The sequence below is a fragment of the Bison bison genome, unplaced genomic scaffold (assembly GCF_000754665.1).
Source record: "Bison bison bison isolate TAMUID 2011002044 unplaced genomic scaffold, Bison_UMD1.0 scf7180017864134, whole genome shotgun sequence".
Classification (NCBI taxonomy): domain Eukaryota; kingdom Metazoa; phylum Chordata; class Mammalia; order Artiodactyla; family Bovidae; genus Bison; species Bison bison.
In genome coordinates this window covers 3,664,989-3,686,578 of record NW_011494706.1, presented here as the reverse complement: position 1 = coordinate 3,686,578, position 21,590 = coordinate 3,664,989, and the positions used below count along the sequence as shown (strand labels likewise).

The 21,590-nt window shown below is 41.3% G+C and overlaps 1 protein-coding gene across 1 annotated transcript in view; it reads left to right on the top strand.

The window, feature by feature from the left end:
- The window catches only part of DYNC1I1 (dynein, cytoplasmic 1, intermediate chain 1), a 380,358-nt gene that overhangs the window by 212,955 nt on the left and 145,813 nt on the right, over positions 1 to 21,590 (top strand). The window contains exons 7-8 of the mRNA XM_010839743.1: positions 11,729 to 11,818; positions 19,858 to 20,020. Coding sequence (XP_010838045.1) covers positions 11,729 to 11,818; positions 19,858 to 20,020 — 253 coding nt within the window. The remainder of the gene's footprint in view (positions 1 to 11,728; positions 11,819 to 19,857; positions 20,021 to 21,590) is intronic.

Here is a 21,590-nt window from a genome sequence, read left to right as displayed (position 1 = left end):
TTTTCAAGAGCTGGTAGCAAGGGCAGGCATTGAGAGCAGCTAGAGTTAAGAATGCCAGCTAGGAGACCCTGACGGTAAGCCACATGGTGGCCTTTACCAAAGAGAAGGAGGTGGAGAAGTAGGGAGGACAGAGGGAGTGGTGCAAGTGAAGGGGATACAAAGAGGCAGAATTCACCATTTGATCCTGTTAACAAAAAGATTGCAGAAACAGACCCACGGACATAGAGAGCAGACTTGTGGTTGCCAAGGGGATGCGGAGGGGTCAGGGAGGGATGGACTGTGAATGTGGGGTTAGTAGGTACAAGCAATCACGTATAGAATGGATGGACAGCAACGTGCTCCTGCACAGGTAAATATATTCGATGTCCTGGGATAAACCAGAATGGAAAAGAATATGAAAAAGAATGTGTGTATCTGTGCAACTGAGTCACTTCACTTTGCTATACAGAAGAAGTTAACTCTACATTGGAAATCAACTATACTTCAATTAAAAACAAAAAACACCTCCCCCCAAAAAAGACAAAAACAAGATGAGTGCTAGAGAACATGTTGACTTCTGCATGCAGGGATGGACGTGACAACTGCCCTGACACTAAATGTCAGACTCGACAAGCTCAAAGATGGAAGGTACCATTTTTTCCTTACAGTTTCTTTACAAGCAAAATAGTGTTTCTAAATGGCATCTACGTATTTTACTCTGTCTTCACTAGTTAACGCCATAACCATTTTAATACCTGGAGGCCTTGGGGTCTGCTTTTTCTGGGACATATCTGTGGTTGCTGCTTAAAGTTAGGTATGATGACATTTCTGTCCTTGCAGCTCAGTTTTCTTTTCCACAAGCCATGCTCCTGTCAGATTCATTTCGATATTTGGCAAAACCAATACAATAAAGTTTAAAAATAAAATAAAATTTAAAAAAATAAATAAAGGCATCCAGCTGCAAAAAAAAAAAAATACACATGATCATTAAAAAACTGCAATCTATGATAAAAAAAAAAAGAGGAAGCACAGGTTTGCACGTGATCGAGGAAACAAAGGGAAGGGTATGGGATTGTCTAGAATCAAAAGTGGGCTGCAAAACGGCTTTAAGTCTGGAAAAGAAAGCTAGGAGTCCCTTCTCCCCTTCCAAGAAGCAGAGAATTGCATTTTCAAGTATTTTGAATTATTGCCCTGAATGTGTGTGTGTGTATGTATTTGCACGCACACCTCTATACAAATAAAACTGCCAAGAATAGACATAGAGCCTGTGCCCTGGACGAGTCAAGGAGGCTCTGTTCCCACAGAGCACAATGGCAGTGTTCTTTCTGGAGTTGTTCAATGAATGCTTCTGCTTCCAAGACTCCGGAACAGAGGACTGTTTTGAGGGGTGGCTTGGCTCTTTCAAAATCTCTCTCCCTTCTAGGTCCTGCAAGAATTGCAGGTTGCCGTTAGAGATTAATTCACTGGGGTGAGCATTCTCTAGTCTGTTAGTATGAATTAGCTCATCCAGTTGATCATGGCTGAAGACACCATGACTTCCTGCAGAAGCTTAGTAGATGGAGGCCTGAAAAGTATAAAAGAATCAAGAGAGGAAAGATGGGGGTGGTTTCTGGCAACAAATTGCATGTACAGATGAATCAAGGACTCTTCTGTTCTGAATAGTGCTGGAGAATTCAGTCGAAGTTAGCTAATTATGGGCCTTTAACACTGAGCTCGCCTAGGAAATAGGAGGCCATTGATGGTTTTTAAAGAGGAAAATGTATGGAAATAGAGACCAGTCAAGTTTTCCCAGCCCCAAACATCAAAGGCTGAGGTTATCCCTGGGCTCCTGCCTGGACAGCTCTAGAAGGGAAGTCTCCTCCTGATCTCTGACCTTGTATGCAAGCTGACTAATCCATGTCCACTCAATTCAGCCCATATTTGCTGCACACATTTCGTGTATCAGTACAGTTATAGGTTTCAGAAACAGCTGCTAAAAAGTACTCTTCTCTGGCTTCCTCTCTCGCTTTAAATATTTTCCTTCATTTCCTCCCATTTGCAAGGCCTTGTGTGACATTCCATCAGGAAGTAAACTTTCCAAGTACTGTCATGTTAGAGCCTTAGGAGAGAACTGATGTGGCCTAGAGTGTTAACAGGAGTGCTCTGTATGATGAGAAATGTATGTTTTCTTTGCTCTGGCCAGATTTTTCTAGACCAGAAAGCGAAGGTTTTTTAAATATTAGCATGTAGTATATTTAACAAAGTGCTTACTGAAAATCCCACAAAATATGTCTTTGCTGCATATTTTGAAAGCACCGAGGCGCTCACCTTGGTTTGTGTAAGCATTCAGCGGTGCATGTTATACTTTATTTTGGCTGCCGTGATACGTATCAGGAGGTGGCTCTCTTTGGACTCCCGGTGAAGTTGGCAACCCGTCCACAAAGCCGGTCCAAGGATAGGGTGACTTGAGTGAGTTCTGTACGAGAGCCCTCACTGTCTGCTATGCAAACACATTCTGCATTCACAGGTCAGCTCATCACGCCTACTGGCGGTCAACCATCCCCAGCCAAGTTCTCATCATCTGCTGCTTGGATTAGGGCTATAGCTTACCTTCTGACTGCCTCCCTCATTCCAGGCTCTCCCACTCCCTTCCAGCTCCATACTGCCTCTGTATTCTTAAATAAAATTAAACATTGTCTCTTGCATTTTTAAATGCCTCCAGATTCTCTGCAGGGTCAGGTGGCAGCAACAATTTTCATCAAGGGTCAGGCCACCCCTTAGGTGTATCAGAATGTGCATAAAGAGCTGGCCAAGAAGGAGAGGAGTGAGGTTTCAAAAGCCATATTTGGCGTTTCCAGTGTCTTGGATTCCTTTTGAAAATTTAAATAATACTTTTGGGTTAAATCAGATGTATATTTATTCACATGGAGAAGGAAATGGCAACCCACTCCATTATTCTTGTCTGGGAAATCCCACGGACAGAGGAATCTGGTGGGTTACAGTCCATGGGGTCAGAGGAGTTGGACATGACTCAGCGCTGAAACAACAACAGATGTTTATTCAAAAGGGGGATACTGATCTCCAGAAAGAAGTCCAAACTTGTTCTGTTGTTTAAGGAGCTATATAATGTTGTTTGAACTAGCTTTCCAGAACCATCACCCATCTTGCTTTTGCTAGTGTTTGTTGGTGATGGACAGGGAGGCCTGGCGTGCTGTGATTCATGGGGTCGCAAAGAGTCGGGCACGACTGAGCGACTGAACTGAACTGAACTGAACTTGACATTGATGGTACTATCAAGAGTAGGTCTTTGAGGGACTTTTCTTCTGGTTGTGGAGATAAATGCAGAACCGAATTTCAAGTGGTTTCTTGGCTGTGTTATCATGGAGATCCAAGGGAGAACAATGGAAGGTGTCCATAGGTCTGCTTGGGACGAGGTGTTAAAGCTCTGGAGTTGCATCATGAAGAATTAGTAGTGATCACCTCCTGGACACTGGAGGGAAGACTGGTAGAAAGAAAAAAATGTGTAGTGCCTTTGAGGTGTGTACCTACTGGGGTTTTGGGTGATTGTGTGTTGTTCAGAGTGCAGGTTGAGGTGGAAGAAATAAGAAGTTGTGGGGTTTTATACTGCAATGTATATGGAACTATAGAATATTTTTGGTGGGGAAAGGATACATAGATGTGTTTTTTTAAAAATAAAAATGAAACTACTAGAAACACAGAGCAAGACTTGTAGTTTTAGAGAGGCCAGTCAAAATACTACTATAATACTCCAGGTGAGAGATGGTAATGGCCTGGATCGGGGCAGTGTAGAAAAGACAGAGGCAGATTTAAGACAGATTTTTGGAGGAAGGATTGAACAAATGTAGAGACGCCTTGTTATAATCTCTGCTGAAAGAGTTAAAGTGAGTACTGTGATATCTAATTGTGAGCCCATATGTGAAAGGTGTGCAGTTGGTGCGGGGAATGGAGAATGTAGTCAAAGGAGCTCTCAGCAGAAGGTGGGGGTTCTGCTTGGAATATGTGGAGTGTGAACACGTTGGGGGACATTCGCGTTGAAATGTACAACACAGAATCTGGAGCCTAGAGGGGATATCTTGGCAGGAGATACCCATTCATGAGTGATGATGGAAGTGAAATGTGACTCTTTCTGACTCCGTGAACTGTATCCCACCAGCCTCTTCTGTCCATGGGATTCTCCAGGCAAGAATACTGGGGTAGGTAGCCATTCCCTTCTGCAGGAATCTTCCCGACCCAGGGATTAAACCCGGGTCTCCTGCATTGCAGGTGGTTTCTTTACCGTCTGAGCCACCAGTAAAGACAAATGTAAATATTATCCAGAGTGACATCTGACATGAGAAAAGATGAGGCCAAAGACAGAACTGCAAAGAATATCTTCATTAAGGTAAATTATTTTTAATAAATTTTAATTTGAGAGATTAACTCTGGTTTTCTATAGAACATGTAAAATATATTATAAAAAGAATCCCTATCTGAAATGGCTATACATAGAATTGTATAAAAGTGGCTAGGGCATTTGACATTAAGTTAAGGGCAACACATCTAAAACACAAAGAAACAGGGACTTTCCTGGTTGTCCAGTGGTTAGGACTCTGAGCTTCCATGCCATGGGGCATGGGTTCAATCCCTGGTTAGGGAACTAAGATCCTGCATGCCCTGTGGTATGGCCAAAAAAAAGAAAAAGAGGTAAAACACACAAAAAACAAACAAATGAAGAAAGACCCTTTTTTTTAATCTCTCAAAGTCTTTTCACCAACAGTAACATGGTAGTAAGTTTGATTTAGAATTGACTCAATGTTCTTGCCATCATCCCTTTTATCTTTTGGAAGCTAGTGTTCTATTCATTTCTAAGCCACTAATTATTTGATCAATTCCAACATTCACAGTTTTTCACATTAGAATTGATGCTGTGTTACAGTTTAATTAGCAGCAATCAATTTTCTTAGCAGTATATGACTTTGGCCTGTTCGATTCGAAGTCCTACGGTGATTGCTTTGTGCGTCCCCCTTTCGTCAGCAACAGAGTGCCATTTGGAGTCAAGGAGGATGGAGTGAAATGGCCCACTATGCTCCCTCCTGTCTGTCTCCCCCTGACCAGACTTAGCCGTCTTCCATGAACCTGCAGACCCCTTGTGAAAAGCCAGGAGCAGGGCATCAAGGACTCGGGGCAGGCATTCAGACCCTCTTATCCTGGGGTTTTTGCAGGTCCTGAGAGAGCTGGGGAAAGCAAGAACCCATCAGCCTCATAAAACACAAGCCCTTCTCTTCACAGAGGGCTGCCCCGTGTCACTCAGGGTTCTGGTTGCAAGCAGCAGGCACTGAATCCAGGGGGATTTATTGGAAGAAAATCTGGTGCTGACATCACTTCTAGTAAGATTTATTGGAAGGAAATCTGGTGCTCACAGAATCAACAGGAGGCAAAGGAACAGGCTTGGGAAAGGGGCAAGACCAAGGGAACCCAGACAGACCATGGATCTCTGGAGCAGTCTGGCCAGGATGTCAGACTTGGCTGGCTGCACGCTGCCCCTCATTATCCTCGGTGCCCTCTTGGCTTTGCCTCTTGGCCCCAAAGACAAAGGTCCAGTTAGGAGCATTCGGTCTGACTGCCCAGATCCTGCCAGTGTGCTGGTCACCAGGAAATGGAGAGCAGGAAATGTCTCTCTGGGGCTTCAGGATGAGAAAGTAGGGTCCCAGCAAGGCACCAACGCAGCAGTGCTGCCAGGAAAACACCCCCTACCACCAGACAGAAAAGGGTCTTGGTGTTGTATTACCAACAATGACAAACGGCTCCTTGCACTTCTGTCCCAAAGTCTCAGATTTGTGAAGTCATCAGAAAGTTAAAGTGTTAGTACTCAGTTGTGTCCACCTCTTTGCGACTCCTCTGTCCATGGGATTCTCCAGGCAAGAGTACTGGAGTGGGTAGCCATTCACTTCTGTAGGAATCTTCCCCACCCAGGGATTGAACCCAGGTCTCTTGCATTGCAGGCAGGTTCTTTACCATCTGAGCCACCAGAGAAGGCCATCAGAGCAGCTCAATAGTCAGACAACTGTGGCATATTCAGACTGGTAACATTGGCTTCATTCTTCACCACCAAGTGGAGGAAACTTACCTTTCCGGAGCTCATATACAGGGTCAGGCCCTGGACTAAGTGTGTTATATTCAATTTCGGTGAATGTGCAAATTACTCGTGTTTAGACCTCAAGGATATCTTAAGGAAGGAGGACAGTAGTTACCAAACTTTTTTCCAGCTACAGAGAAAGAAAGCAACAACTGCAGAGGGTAGAATTTAGCTGCTGAATAAAATAATGTCTAAAAGATGCCATTGTTTGAAATTAGTCTCGTAGACTGACAGGTAATTAACTTCTGCCAGTAGCTTAATGTCTCACCGTACCTGGTACAGAGACCGCACATGTGTGGTAATTTTCGCCCCCCCCAATCACAAAGGAAATGTAGCTGGGTATGAACTCGTGGCACAACTCATATATCCGTAGTCCGTAGCAGTTCTACATAAATCCTTTTCTTTAAAGTTATTTAACTGTTTTGAAAATGGTTTCAACAGAAGTAATTCCAGTTGCACCAGAAAGGAAACCAGAATCTTAAAGAAAAATATACTGTCTTTGCTGAGCAAGGCAAACATATCAGTATGCAGAGAGACAAGCCCGTCTCTTGTGTTTTATTTCCTTAACAAATCCACCAAAACACTTACTTTCTGTCTTTAAAAAGCTGATAGACAAAGAATTCTGTGGCCGTTAAAAATTAATGCCTACAACTGGTTTGTAACCAGTTTAAAACAGTACTGTTTTTTAAAAATTGTTTCTCTTTTATTTACCGTATCTCATTATGGGACTTTGCACATATTATAAACACAATAAATATTTGTTGGGGTTTTTAAAAACTCATTGAAAACATATTCTCTGGGGAAGTGTTTTCTATTTAAAGACTTAGATAACCTGCTATTTCCCCACCTACTTCAAAAATAAACTAACACACTTCTATTACAAACCTACCCCTTTTTATAGCCAGGCCCTTACAGAATAATATATTTCCAAAAAGCTCTAAGTGGCCACTTTCTGTCATGATGTTTCTTTTTAATTCTTTCGGGAGTTAATGTTTAAAAATCCTTGTGTCTGCGAAAGATAGGAGCTTGATGTTGTTTAAAGCTGTCCAGTTCAAAGTCATTTGGTGAAACTGACTTCATTTTAAGAACTAAAAAAAGTGAGCCTAAAGACTAGGTGGTTCTCCAAAATTAAAACAAAAGACTTGCTTTTGCTTTGCTTTTTAAAACCTCTTTAAATAATGTGAAAAAAATCCACCAATAAAAGAGCATTGCTTTCAAAAAGAAATAATAGTAGTAATTTTCTTCTTAATGAAAAAAAAAAAAAAAACTTGGTGATTCTAATAAAAGCACAATTGTTTTTTTCTATATTCAGTGGAACCAGGACTAAAGTAATTTAGAACTTGAGCTGTTCTCCCCTTTGGGTCTATGGAGGGAGGTGGAAGAACCTATGGGTTACTGGTTTTACTTCTCTGAAATCTTCACTTCTCAGCCCTGGACACCTTTAAGTTTTTGCTCAGCGTGGCCTTTCTTGAGCACGTTGTTTAAAAATTCGCCTCTTCCTCCCCTGATCAGCACGCCCAGTGCCCCTCCCAGCATTCTCTGTCTCCCTCCTAGTTACCTGACTCAGTGTATGTTTTGTTTGTTTATTTGCTTTCAGCTTCTTTCTGCTCATTCACGGAAGCACCATGGCATGAGCACAGATTTTTTTGGGGGGGAGGGTCCCTGTCCTCTGCCTGGCCCATAACGCACTTTGAGTGCTCCCCAAATGTTTGCTGACATACAAGCGCAGGCAACACTTGCTTGTAGATTTCTCTGTATGGATATTTGCAGCTCTCTTGGTGGTTTAAAAAGCAATTTCACATTAGTAATTTTATCTGTTTATTCTTATGATAAATTTGTGTTTTGAGAAAAGGTTATTATCCCAAGTCAGCAAATGAGGGAAAGGGCCTCAGAGAGTTCCTATGAATTATGCTAAGTGAGGGGCTAGCAAGTGGTAGACTCCAGCCTTGGACTCAGACCGATTTCGTGCCTTGAAATGCCCCTACCACCCAGGTTGTGAATCTGTCTCTCCGAAGGAATACAGCAAGGCCTGTAATAAGTATTGCTGAATCAGGTCTCAGGAGAGTGGATTCCACAGAGTAAGTAAGAATGCAGAGTGGATGGATAACATGGGTTGGGAAGATCCCCTGGAGGAGGAAATGGCAACCCACTCCAGTATTCTTGCCTGGAGAATCCCATGGACAGAGGAGCCTGGCAGGCTACAGTCCATGGGGTCCCAAAGAGTTGGACACAACTAAGCAAGTTCCACCCTCATAGTCTTGATATACATGCCCTGTGTGCTGTGTGTGGTGACCTCTGGAAATCAAAAGAGCTCTCCATGCGATGTCCACCTCCAAGAGCCTCCACACACCCCTGCTTGCACTGCAGCTGAGCAGCACACCTTCTGCGCTTCAGGCATCTCTCCACGACATTTCTGTTTCATGACAGCTGTGGGTAGGGAGGCAGTGCACCAACTGGTTAAAGATCAGAGATCCCGTTACACACAGAACCAGGTAGAACGTGAAGCTGGACATGGTTGGAAGACTTGGGGGGAAATTACTCTGTCTCCTCACCTATTAAATTAGGTTGGTGGTACCAAGTTCTGATATATAAATTAGATGATGCAAGTAAAGCATTCATCACTGCTTTAGGTGTGATTATTGTGCAAATAGATGGGGGGGGGAGTGGAAACAGTGTTAGATTTCATGTTCTTGGGCTCCAAAATCAATGCAGATGGTGATCGCAGCCACGAAATTAAAAATGCTTGCTCCTTGAAAGAAAAGCTATGATAAACCTAGACAGAGTATTAAAAAGCAGAGACATCACTTTGCTGACAAAGGTCCATATAGTCAAAGCTATGGTTTTTCCAGTAGTCATGTATGATGTGAGAGTTGGACCATGAAGAAGGCCAAGTGCTGAAGAATTAGTGCTTTTGAACTGTGGTGTTGGAGAAGACTCTTGAGAGTCCCTTGGACTGCAAGGAGATCCAACCAGTCCATCCTAAAGGAAATCAATCCTGAATATTCATTGGAAGGACTGATGCTGAAGCTGAAGCTCCAATACTTCAGCCGCCTGATGCAAAAAGCTAACTCATTGGAAAAGACCCTGATACTGGAAAGGTTGAGGGCAAGAGGAAAAGGGGATGACAGGGGATGAGATGGTTGGATAGCCTCACTGCCTCAGTGGACGTGAGTTTGAACAAACTCAAGGAGATGGTGAAGGACAGGGAAGCCTACTGTGCTACAGTCCATGGGGTCACAAAGAGTCAGACAGGACTTAGTGACTGAACAACCACAATTGTGTATCTCATTATCTCTTCTACTAGATTATAAAACCATAGAAGTTAAGGCACGTCACTGGCTTTATTAGTTTGCCAGGGCTGCCATAACAATGTCCCATAAACTGAGCAGTTTAAACAGTAAATATTGAAAGTCTCACAGTTCTAGAAGCTAGAATTCCAAGACCAAGGTGTTGGCTGGTTGGTTCTGATGGCTGTCAGGGAGAATCTGTTCTGTGCTTTGCTGGCTGACTTTGGCACTTCTTGGCTTGTAGAGGCAGCCCTCTAGTCTTCACCTTCATCTTCAATGGTGTTCTCCCTGTGTGTGAATCTGTGTTTAAATCTCCCCTCGTTTATGAAGACGCTGGTCATGCTGGATCCGGTGCCCTCACTGCTCTGGCACAACCTCATCTTAACTAATATACCTGCAGGGACACTAATTCCAAATAAGATTGACATTCTGAGGTCCTGGAGGTTTGGAAGTCAACATATAAATTTGGGGAGGGGAATATAAATTCAACCATAACATGGGATTTGGGACCTTCATATCTGTTGTATTTTACTTCTATTTAGAAGTTCCAGGGAATGGCTCTGGGACCCATTGGACTTGATAAAGGTCTCTAGAAGGTTCAGAGATAGAGCTCCTTCCCAGCTTATTGGTCTTTTGAAAACTGCCTCTCCATCGAAGGTTTACCAGAAGAGAAACTTCCTTCCTGCTAGTGCCTCCTTGGGCTTTGTGTTTGATCTTTGACTCAGGAAATTATAACACGTCAAGGTGAATATTTTGCTCAGGACTTTCCAAGCTGGTTTTTAACAGACAGGTAGTGGTAATATCTTTACATATAAAGATTTAGATGTGTTATTTATAGTTTAACATGTTAAAAGGTTTATTCATCTAAATATCTGGGTAACTCAGTGTACTTATCAAAATTTTAAGTGAATGTCTTTGTCTCACAGGTATGTATTAGTAATAAATGTGTTAAGTGTTAATAATAAATGACAGTTTCCCTCAAAGGCATCTTAGTTTCCTTCTGATATGTATATAGTGTGATTATAAAGAAATGAGTCTGGTTTCACAATCTACACAGCTGCATATAGATTGCTATATTCCATTGAAAATTTAAATGAGATATTTCCAGTATCTAAATTGTAATACTGTACTTCACACATCCATATTTTTAAGATGGATATTCCCTCCACAAATCACTTGCTAAATACAGCATAACTTTTGGAGTTGCTTTTCAGGCTACATTTGTTTGGGCATTTAAACGTGCACTGTATAATACGTTCTCTAAATGGCTGGAGCTGAAAGTTTGAGTTGTTATAAATGTCAGGATTTGTTGTGATGGAAATAGGACTCTAATGTATAGAAAGTCTGCAAATATTTGTTGAATGACTGAATATATGAGTGAGTGAAGGGGTGTGGAGGAAGTGGAGGCATTTCTTTTAAACTCCGCTTGAACCAAAGGAATCAGTAACCTGTGGTGAATATGATCCTGAAGAGTGAAGGTAATATATTTAAAAACCATAGAAGTGAGTTTTACTTGTTTATATTGTCTTCTTCCTGTAAGTTGGACGTGGTCATGATACTTTGTCTTGTGCCCCCACCCTCTACCCTGTGAGTGATGTTTTCAAGCACTCTGCAATGGAAGGAATCTCCAAGAAAGGCAGTTTCAGGGGAAAGAGACGCAAGGGATGCACATTTGCATAGGGCAGGAAGGGCACAGGAACATCTGGTGGTGGTGGCTGACTGGTACCATTTGTTAGCACTCATTAAATTCACATTAATGCACGAGCTGCTCTGAATGTGTAAATGCCATTTCAGGTCAGTTGTTTTCTCCCAGGTCAATGGCAATGACTTTGGGGGGCCCTGTCCTGGTTGTTTCCTTGCCAATGGCATTTGACCTGGGGTCAGACCTGTATTTAACCCTTTCCTGTAGGTCAAAACCAAATCAACGGGGTGAGGATGAAACTGGAAATGAGTGGTCTGTACAGCAGGTGTCCCCTGCGGAGAATGTGCCGCAGGTGGAAACAGTTTAAGATCTGTTCCTGGCCCATCTCCGAAGACGCTTCAGAGGTCAGAGATGCAATTCCAAGACATCCATGTGGCGGGGGAGGCCTGGGGATAGATGGAGCAGGTGCTGACTTGGAGCGGTTTCTCAGCAGCGTGGTGGGGGGACTTTCAAAGAGACCCCTTCTGGAGATAATGTATCCATATATTCATGAGCACATATCTCGGGCATCCATCGTGGACTGATTTACTTAGAAGTTGCCCTGAATGATTAGAACTTTACCCTCTGCCCCTACCTCCCACCAGCAACCAGAGATTTTGATTGGAAGGCAAGAATATAATGCATTTTTCTCTTTCTTTGTTCTAGAGGATGAGGATGATGAAGAAATGGTGGAACCTAAAGGGGACCAGGATTCAGAACAGGAAAATGAAGACAAAAAGCAGGAGGTGAAGGAAGGTACGGTGTGGGAGAGAAATCGAGTCATCGTTTTATTGTTTTTGTTTTTGTAACCAACAAAAGGGGGTATAGAGGTAAGTAAAAACATTAATATAGGCCTCCAGAATGGAGGGTTTTCTGGGATTGTTCAGTACATTACATGTAGCAATATAAACTGAGTCCCTTTAGTTTTTGACCAACAGAAACAAATAAAATACAAGTCATCCACAATCCCAGCAAAATTCCTGTAAAATTATTACTAAATAGCAGTAAAACAAGATACTTGTTATCAATTGACATGTTACCTAGTTGACTCCATCCTATGTTCCCAGTAATAACAGGAAAGAAAAGAAGCAGATATAATTATTTTGTCAACGAATTCTGAGGTTTATGCATGCGCTCTATGGAGAAACATTAACCATGATCATCACTGTGGTGCATGCATGCTAAGTCGCTTCAGTCCTGTCTGACTCTGTGCGACCCTGTGGACTGTTGCCCACCAGGCTCCTCTGTCCATGGGATTCTCCAGGCAAGATTACGGGAGTGGGCTGCCATGCCCTCCTCCAGGGGATCTTCCTGACCCAGGGATCGAACCAGCGTCTCTTCTGTCTCCTGCGTTGGCAGGCAAACTCTTTACCACGAGCACCACCTGGGAAGCCCAATCATCACTATTGACTATGCTATAAGTGTCTTCTCCATGCTCTGCCCAGATCAGGAGCAGCCTCTACTTGCTCCAGTAATAACAATGACTAATATTTAGTAAGGGCTTACTAGGTGTTTGGCTGTGTCCTTAACACTCCAAAGATATTATGCACCCTTTGCAACACCCTTTTGAAGCAATATAAACTGGGTTCCTTATTGTCTCTATCTTATAGAGAAATAGGAAAAGAGAGGTTTAAAAACATACCCTGTATACATAATGTATAGGTACCTGGCCTCTGCTTGGAGCTGATGCCAAAGCCTATACACTTCCCCATGGTGCCCTCCTCCTGTAATAGCACTGGATTTCAAAACACAAGAAAGCAGGAATGTAAAAAGGATAGAAAGGGGTAGGCCAGAAATACTATAGCTGATGTTTCCTTAAACATCTAATTTTGTGGGCTTTTTGAGATTTTCAGCCTAAGGAGAAAAAGAATTTGAGATCGTCATTCTTACTCAGATATGGAGTATCTGTGAGACTGGACTCTTGCACATTTCCTACTAAGTGTCCCAAGTTTAGAGCAACAAAAGTTTAATTAGAAGCTCAGTTTATTTTATTTTTATATTTATTTATTTTTAATTGATGATTCCTTTACTGTATTGGTTTGCTTTCTGTCATACATCAATTTTTAAATTTTCCATTTGCCTGTAACTGGCACACATGGTTGTCCCCAGGGACTTTGTAAGAGTGGGTATGTACTGGCCATGTGGACTCACCTCACCCTGCCCAGGCGTGAGGTGGCTTTTTACGGCCAAATTCTAGGGTATGGCTGTAGACAGGTAGTAGATTCAGCATCTTTAAGAGTGGCATTCACAGAGGGCCCAAGTTACTTTTTCTGAGAGATTGTAAAAGGATCTGATTGAAGCAATTTCACATTTAAACTCCTGCTAAGAACGTGGCTAGGCTTCCCTGGTGGCTCAGATGGTAAAGAATCTGCCTGCGATGTGGGAGCCCCGGATTCGGTCCCTGGGCTGGGAAGATTCCCTGGAGAAGAGAATACCCACTCTAGTTCCTTGCCTGGAGAATCCCATGGACAAGAAGCTACAGTCCATGGGTCTCAAAGAGTTGGACACGACTAAGTGACCAACACTTTCACTTTCAAGAACATGTGTATATATTTAAGCTGGTGAATAGAATATCATTAACACAGGTGTAGCAAGAGACAAAATAAGTCTGAGTTTACTAAAATACTATTTTTTTTACCAAAATATCCTTAAGATGTACTGAGTGATAAGGAGCCAGGGTATATTTTTTGTGTCTTGGCACAGATTCCCTCCTGCCCCTCAACCCCAATCTCCAAATTGTCTTCTCTGGCAAAGCACTGCAACCTCCTTCTTAAGTTCTGAGCAAAAACGCCCTCCAGTTTTAACTGGTGCTCATGCTTCATGGAATTGATTAAAGTCCTGTTAAAAGTCCAAAAGAAGTTTGAAAGTACATTTCCTGTTACTGCCATGCTGTGCATCTTAGTCTCTATTAATGGCTTTTCTGCACATTAGCACATGATGGGTTAAAAGCATGTTTATGTTGGCATCAAACTCTTGCTGGCTATTTTTTTTTAAAGCAAGATAGTATTTTGCAAACTTTTAAAAGAATCTCTAGCAGATACGATCATGGCGCCATTCACACAGCTGCATGGTAGGCAGGGCTGTGTCAGCACTTCCATAGGAACCCTGAATTTCAGGGATTTATTACTTAGCCATAAACATTTGCTCTGGGCTGAAACTTGACATACACGGTTTTAAACCAGGGAACACATTTTTGAGAAATCTGGCCTTTTTTTTAGAATTAAAAAAAAAGTGCTGAGGGGAAGATGGGGAAAAAAAAAATCCGTGCTCACTAGCTTTTGACATTTTTACTCATGTGACATCAAAATGCATTAAACAGTAAAGAAATGTGGGTTCAATTTATTACTCTTCCCACTTGTTTTTTCACAAAAGAATTGGGAAAAGCAGCAAGTACCTTTTAGCTTTTAATCAGATTTTAGGAAATTTCTGTATGTGAGAGTCCTAGTATTTTCATGTTTAGAAATTTAAAACAACAGAATCAGAAACTTAGCTCTTGCGATTGCACATTAACTCATAAACCTCACATTAACTTCAGAGAAGGGCATTGTTCTTTATTCAGTTTGATTTTTCTTACTCTTGTTTTTGAACTGATTTCACTGTAAAATTCTCCAAGAACCACCATGCCTACTTAATCTGATTTAATATTTAAGTTATGTGGGTTTACTTACTTATTTTTTAACCTTTTGGATATATTTTGGAAAACTATTTAAAAGATATAATTTCTATATTGAAATTTAAAGCTACCTCATTGGAAAAAGCATTTCTGAAATGGAGATTTTTTTAAATTACTTTTGACCTAAAATGAGGTTGTAAAATATTCAATATAAATTGTGGATTTCACTATGGATTTTACATTTTTACAGAGAACCAAAAACCCAGGAACTCTAGACATCAAAAGATATAGTGTATAGTAAATAGAGTAAATCAAAAAGAAACTGAAAAAATACACATTCAGGTCAATAAGAAAAGCATAGCAAATAGAATAGGATCAATATGAGAAACACATAAAAAAGTATTGTCATATCCAAAACCCAGACAAATTAGTATTTTAGTAATAAAAAGAATACAAAATAGACCCTAAAATAAAATTCATACTTAAGTTTTTCAGGCTATGAATTCATAGAAATTGGGCGGTTTTCTAAACTTTGAATTTTATGACTCTAGTGCCTTGTTTTCATACTTCTTATTCAAGCTGAATGTAACTTCAGGTAAAGTTTGGTAAGTTTGAAATTTGTCCTGTTATTTGGATTATATGAAAGTAATATCTACATGGTCTCCTTTTCCTGAAGAATCTTTATTTCTTAAGAAAGATCACTTTAAATGCATAAAATATTGTTAGCTCTTGGCAGAAATACTCCATGTTGCAAAAACAAACAGCAAAACCTGCTGTAATAGCCCTTTCTGCTTAACTTGTAAGAAAAATCAAACATTATTGTTGTCCTTGTTTTTCTCTGGTATGCCTGTTGCTATTAAATTAATTCCTGTCTTTTCATGCAGTGAAGATGTTGAAAACAATTCTTTAGGTTCCAGGGATAGGGGAAAACTGAAGAAAGAGACTTCAGAGAGAATTTGAGGTCTATCCTAGAGTCATACTATTCTGGTTCAAATTGTTTATGCTTATATTTAAAATTTTGTGGACTGCATTAATACACTAATTTTCTTCTCGTGAAATACAATGTCTGGAGAGGTTTTATCTCCTGAATACTGATATTGCTTGTGGTTCCTGGATAGGCCATTATGTTTTCATTACATTGTAATAAAACATCAGTTTAAAGATTTTTAAATATGAGAGGTTTGGGGTTTTATCAAACGTAACTATGGCTCTATTTAACTCCTAAGTTGAATATTATTTATGACTTTTAAAAAGTACTCATCTGTTATTTTCTGCTAACAAATCATGTCATTTGATCTCTGTTGGACATCAAAGCTTAATATAACATATGTTCTTTGTTTTGGTTCTGTAGCAGTTTAGTTTCAACCCAAACATTGTATTGTCAAACATAATATCTGGAGAGGCTACTGCTTCACCTACCTGAACTTGGCTTCTGCAAATACACTTTGATCAGCCGTTTAGGTTTCTTTTAGAGAAGAAGTTGTATGTCTTTAAAGCTGAGATAAAAATGACAATAAACTACAGGGGAAAAAAATTACAGAAAATTACACAGGAACTATTTTTTATTCAAAGTAATAGACCTGTAAGGAAAGATACAGGTGGAATAAAAGTAACTCCAGAAGATAAACAAAATAGAATAGATATTTTTTATATATAAAAACAGGAATAATGGGGAAAAATTCCTATTTCTCTGTGTAATTTCAAGTGTGTTTCAAGTCATTCATCAGCAGTGACTAAAGTCAAATGAAGCTTTTTAAAATAAAACATTCTTCTTGACCTCGTAGTATTCTAGTTTAGCCCTGGGTGTTCTTTGGAAGGAATGATGCTAAAGCTGAAACTCCAGTACTTTGGCCACCTCATGCGAAGAGTTGACTCATTGGAAAAGACTCTGCTGCTGGGAGGGATTGGGGGCAGGAGGAGAAGGGGACGACAGAGGATGAGATGGCTGGATGGCATCACCGACTCAATGGACGTGAGTTTGAGTGAACTCCAGGAGTTGGTGATGGACAGGGAGGCCTGGCGTGCTGCAATTCATGGGGTCACAAAGAGTCAAACATGACTGAGCGACTGAATTGAACTGATGCTTATTTATGTAACAGTAGTGACCAAAGATTGAAGGCAAAAGGAGAAGAGGGCAGCAGAGTATGAGATGGTTCGATGGCATCAGCAACTCAATGGACATGAACTTGGGCAGACTCTGGGAGATAGTGAGGAACAGGGAGGCTTGGTGTGCTACAGTCCATCGGGTTGCAAAGAGTTGGAAATGACTGAGCAACTGAACAACAACTGATTGTTGAATGCTCAACTATTTGCTGAGCTTCCCCAGTGGCTCAGCAGTAAAGAATTCACCTGCAGTATAGAAGTTGCAGGAGACACAGGTTCAATCCCTGAGTCAGGAAGATCCCCTGGAGGAGGGCATGGCAACCCACTCCAGTATTCTTGCCTGGAGAATTCCTTGAACAGAGGAGCCTGGCGGGCTACAGTCCATAGGGTCACAAAGAGTCGGACACGACTGAAGCGACTTCAAATGCATGCAACTACTTGCTAGTGTGTTTATTTTTAACTCTTAAAGCAGACTTAAAGTTTAGGTACCATTGCCTCGTTTTATAGATAACACTGCTGCTTAGAGAGCTTTTACTGACTGAAGAATCCAAGTTAGCAAATGGCATAGTAGCTCTCGGATTCCAGGTTGATTTTGTAGAGTTCTGGTTATTAATGGTTTACACACAGCCTACCTCACTATTTGTCAAACCAGTGTCTGTGTGGCGTTTCTCAGCAGATGTTGATGAAGGTTCTTATAGAGTCCCAGTATACTCAGGCGTATTTGGGGCTCTGGAGATTTCAGCAACAAAGAAATCCTTCTGCCTCTTAGAATCACTGGGGTGAACTGTATTTGGAGATTACCTTCTGCTTAGTGGATGAATCATGTTTTTGTTATAACATCACCTGGAGAGCATTTTATAAGGTGCGAGCAGACTACGTCATGATCATTCACGTTTCTTGTTCAAATACAGACTTTGGAGTCTGTCTAGACCCTCTTTCATTTTGATTTGGGGCAGAGAAGAGTAGGCCAGAATCGGGGAGACATTCTGAACATTACAAGTTTGAGATCTACTTCCATGGCTCTGCAAAAAGACTTCCTACCCCTTCTTTTATTTCTCTTATCCAGTGGGTCACCAGTTCTTATAAATTGTACAAGAATCTGCTCTCTTTCCATCCTTACTTTCACTGGTTAAGTTTAAACCCCCATTGTTTCATTTCTGAACTATTACCGTATCTTCCCAATTGGTCTCCCCATTTTTTTTCAGGGAATAACTTTTTATGTTGCAGTGTACTTAAGTAACAGTGTTGTGTTAGTTTCAGGTATACAGCAAAGTGATTCCGTTATACATACACATGTATCTATTCTTTTTCAGATTTTTTGCCCATTTAGATTGTTCCATAATATTGAGCATAGCTCCCTGTGCTATACAGTAGGTCCTTGTCCAGGGCAATGGCTTCAAGATACCATTAGTCAAGTCAAATAACTCTTTCATAAAACCTTATGCTGCAGGTGACTGCACCTAAATGATCCCTCTGACCATGTAGCCAGGTGGACATTGGTCCTAGTTATGGGGATGGTTGTGGAAGTGTTTGGGAAAGCCTGTGGGTGAGTGATTCCACCCAGGGACCCCCATGGTTTTAATGCACTACCCTCCTCCTGAAGTTTAAACTTTAGGAGCTTCTGATCCTACTGAAGAATAATCAAACACTTATTGAAGTCTCTCTGCACGAAAGTTGAAATGGAGTTCCTGAAGAGCCACAAAGGTTCAGCTGACAGTTTCTGCCCTTAGGGATTTCTCATTCTGGAGGAGTTCTTAGTGCTTTGTTTGTTTATAGGTTTATGTAAACTTTGCTACTGAAGGAATAGTTTCTGTAACCTAATCCTGACTCCGAGGTGAGCTGACTTTCAGACACTGTGGCATATCGCTAGGTATTTAGTCTCTCTTGGCCTCATTTTGTATCTTCAGATTTAGCTTTATATGGTTAATCATGCCGGAAAGTAAGGCATAAAAACAATTGTGAGGTATCTTATAGCATTTATTTGTTTCATGTGTTTGTTTAAAAGCAGACGATATCTTGGGTAAAGGTGGGTTTGCAAGGACATGCTTTAGTTTTTGAGGGGAATTTATATAACAGTCTATCAACCTTATCAAGCAACTATCTAAAATAAAATGAATTTATCAGTAGAAAGAGCCAAGGTGCTATCTGAATCATATCTGAATCGTATTATGAAAGTGAAAGTGAAGTCGTTCAGTCATGTCCGAGTCTTTGCGACCCCATGGACTGTAGCCTACCAGGCTCCTCCCTCCATGGGATTCTCCAGGCAAGATTACTGGAGTGGGTTGCCATTTTCCTTCTCCAGGGGATCTTCCCAACCCAGGGATCGAACCCCGGTCTCCTGCATTCCAGGCAGACGCTTTAACCTCTGAGCCACCAGGGAAGTGTACTATAGATAGTTCTTAATTATTTGGTATGTGCCGCTTAACCACAGCTTTACAACCTAATATACAAGGCAATGGCACCCCACTCCAGTACTCTTGCCTGGAAAATCCCATGGATAGAGAAGCTTGGTGGGCTGCAGTCCATGGGGTTGCTAAGAGTTGGACACGACTGAGCGACTTCCCCTTCACTTTTCACTTTCCTGCATTGGAGAAGGAAATGGCAACCCACTCCAGTGTTCTTACCTGGAGAATCCCAGGGACGGCGGAGCCTGGTGGGCTGCTGTCTGTGGGGTCGCACAGAGTCGGACACGACTAAAGTGACTTAGCAGCAGCAGCATACATGGTTTTACAGATTTCTCTACTATGTACTATTTGAGCTGTTTTTCAAGTTCAGTTCAAAAGAAAGTAACATTCAGAGGGGATTGTTAAAACACACAATCATCTTCATTTGTAGTATTTTTTCAACTCTTCAAAATAGTAATTAATCCAGATATGACATCTTTTTGTAAAGTTGGCAATGCAAAAAACCTTTGGTGTGAGTTTAGGAGTAATTTAGAATTAATGTTAACAATGGCTTATTTTACTGTGTCCTATTTCTCTTCTGATAAGCAGTGTCTTTCAAGAGTTGGATTCCTCTTGAAATGTTTTAACTTTCCTTTTTTTTTTCCTTTCCCAATGATCTCTTTTACATAAAAAAGCTCCTCCAAGGGAGCTGACAGAAGAAGAAAAACAGCAGATCCTTCACTCAGAGGAGTTTCTCATCTTTTTTGATCGGACAATACGGGTAATTGAAAGAGCCCTGGCAGAAGACTCCGATATCTTCTTTGACTACAGTGGTCGAGAATTGGAGGAAAAAGACGGGTTAGTTTCTTGTGTGCAGTTAAAATAAAAATACTGTGATAAGTTATCTGTTGCTTCTAAACTCATTTATGTTTTGAGTAGGCAAGTTGCAAGCCTGACAAATCAGAAGAGACTGAAATTCCAGAGCTGATCTTGCTGAACAGCTCTGACTAAGGGCTTTGGTTATGATTTCTGGCTTAGAGTTTCCCTGTAATTATCATGTGCTTCGGTGAAATGCTTTTGAACTTGATATCTGGGGGACAGTCCAGGTGATAGAGACTGGTAGAGTCATGTACATTGTCCTCTGAGAAAACATCCTTATAAGCAGTAAGAGGAGATTTACGTTATATCCAGGAGATGTAGTTTTGATGTCTAAGCAAACAGGAAGCTGAGGAAAATAAACATGAGATCCAGGAGAACCTTAACTGATGTGCAAGGCAACAGAGACTGGCAACTTTTTCCTGTCTTGATACCGTAAGCTTATGTATATATGCCTTTTAGGAAACACATGTGCAGGCGTAAATTTACAGATTAAAAAATCTTGCCTATAAACCTATGGCCCCAAACAACTTGCCCTGTGACTTCAACATGTACATTGTAAACCATCTTCACATGGATAATAGGAGGCACTTTATGAGCTTTATAAAAAGACAGAACTGATGTTCAGCCACCAATTTCTCTTGGCCAGGAACAATATAAAAAGATGAGATCCCCTGCCGTTTTCATCAGACCTGACATTTTACTACTTCTAAAATTCAAATACATTGTCAAAGGCCAACCTGTCATCACTGAAGATGCTCAAGGCCATGTAAACAGGTTCGAGAAGGAGTTCTGAAAATGTTCTTAACAGTTGATAGTATTGATAGACTGTATCAAAGAGACAGTATTTTGAATATACATGTTATATTTGTTTAATTTTAAAAAGCCATTCCTCTCCGGCTCACTTAATATTCTGAGTCCTGTTTCCCTCTGGGTACTGGGCACAGTATTATCTTCGGTGTATGTACCTCTTGGGGCTTCCCAGGTTGCGCTAGTGGTGAAGAACCCGCCTGCCAATGCAGGAGATGCAAAGGACGTGGGTTTGATCCCTGGGTGGGGAAGATCCCCTGGAGGAGGAAATGGCAACCTAGTCCAGGATTCTTGCCTGGGAAATCCCATCGACAGAGGAGCCTGGCGGGCCACAGCAGTGGGGTCGCAAAGAGTCAGACACGACTGAGTGACTGACACTGTACTTACTTGTCTGAGTTTGCAAAGGTGGAGCTGAGGAAGAGTTAGCTAGGGGAGAAAAAGTCGTAATAAGTTAGCTCTGTGGAACCCAAATACTTAGCCTGAGATCAAGTCACCCAATCAGACAAGTGGAGCAGGGTGCAAGGCAATAGAACAGAAAAATAAGGTGAGTGGGGAGGAATTCCTGAACTGAGGCCCGAGGAGCTTAGATAGCTTTTTATGTGGATCCAGTAACTGCTGATGCAGAACAAGTATGACCCAACTTAAACATGCAGTCTTGTGGAGCAAATGTAAGATTAGTGCAGAGTTCTTCAGAGGATGGTCTGTGGCCAGTTGACTATCAGCCAAAAAAAAAAAAACCACA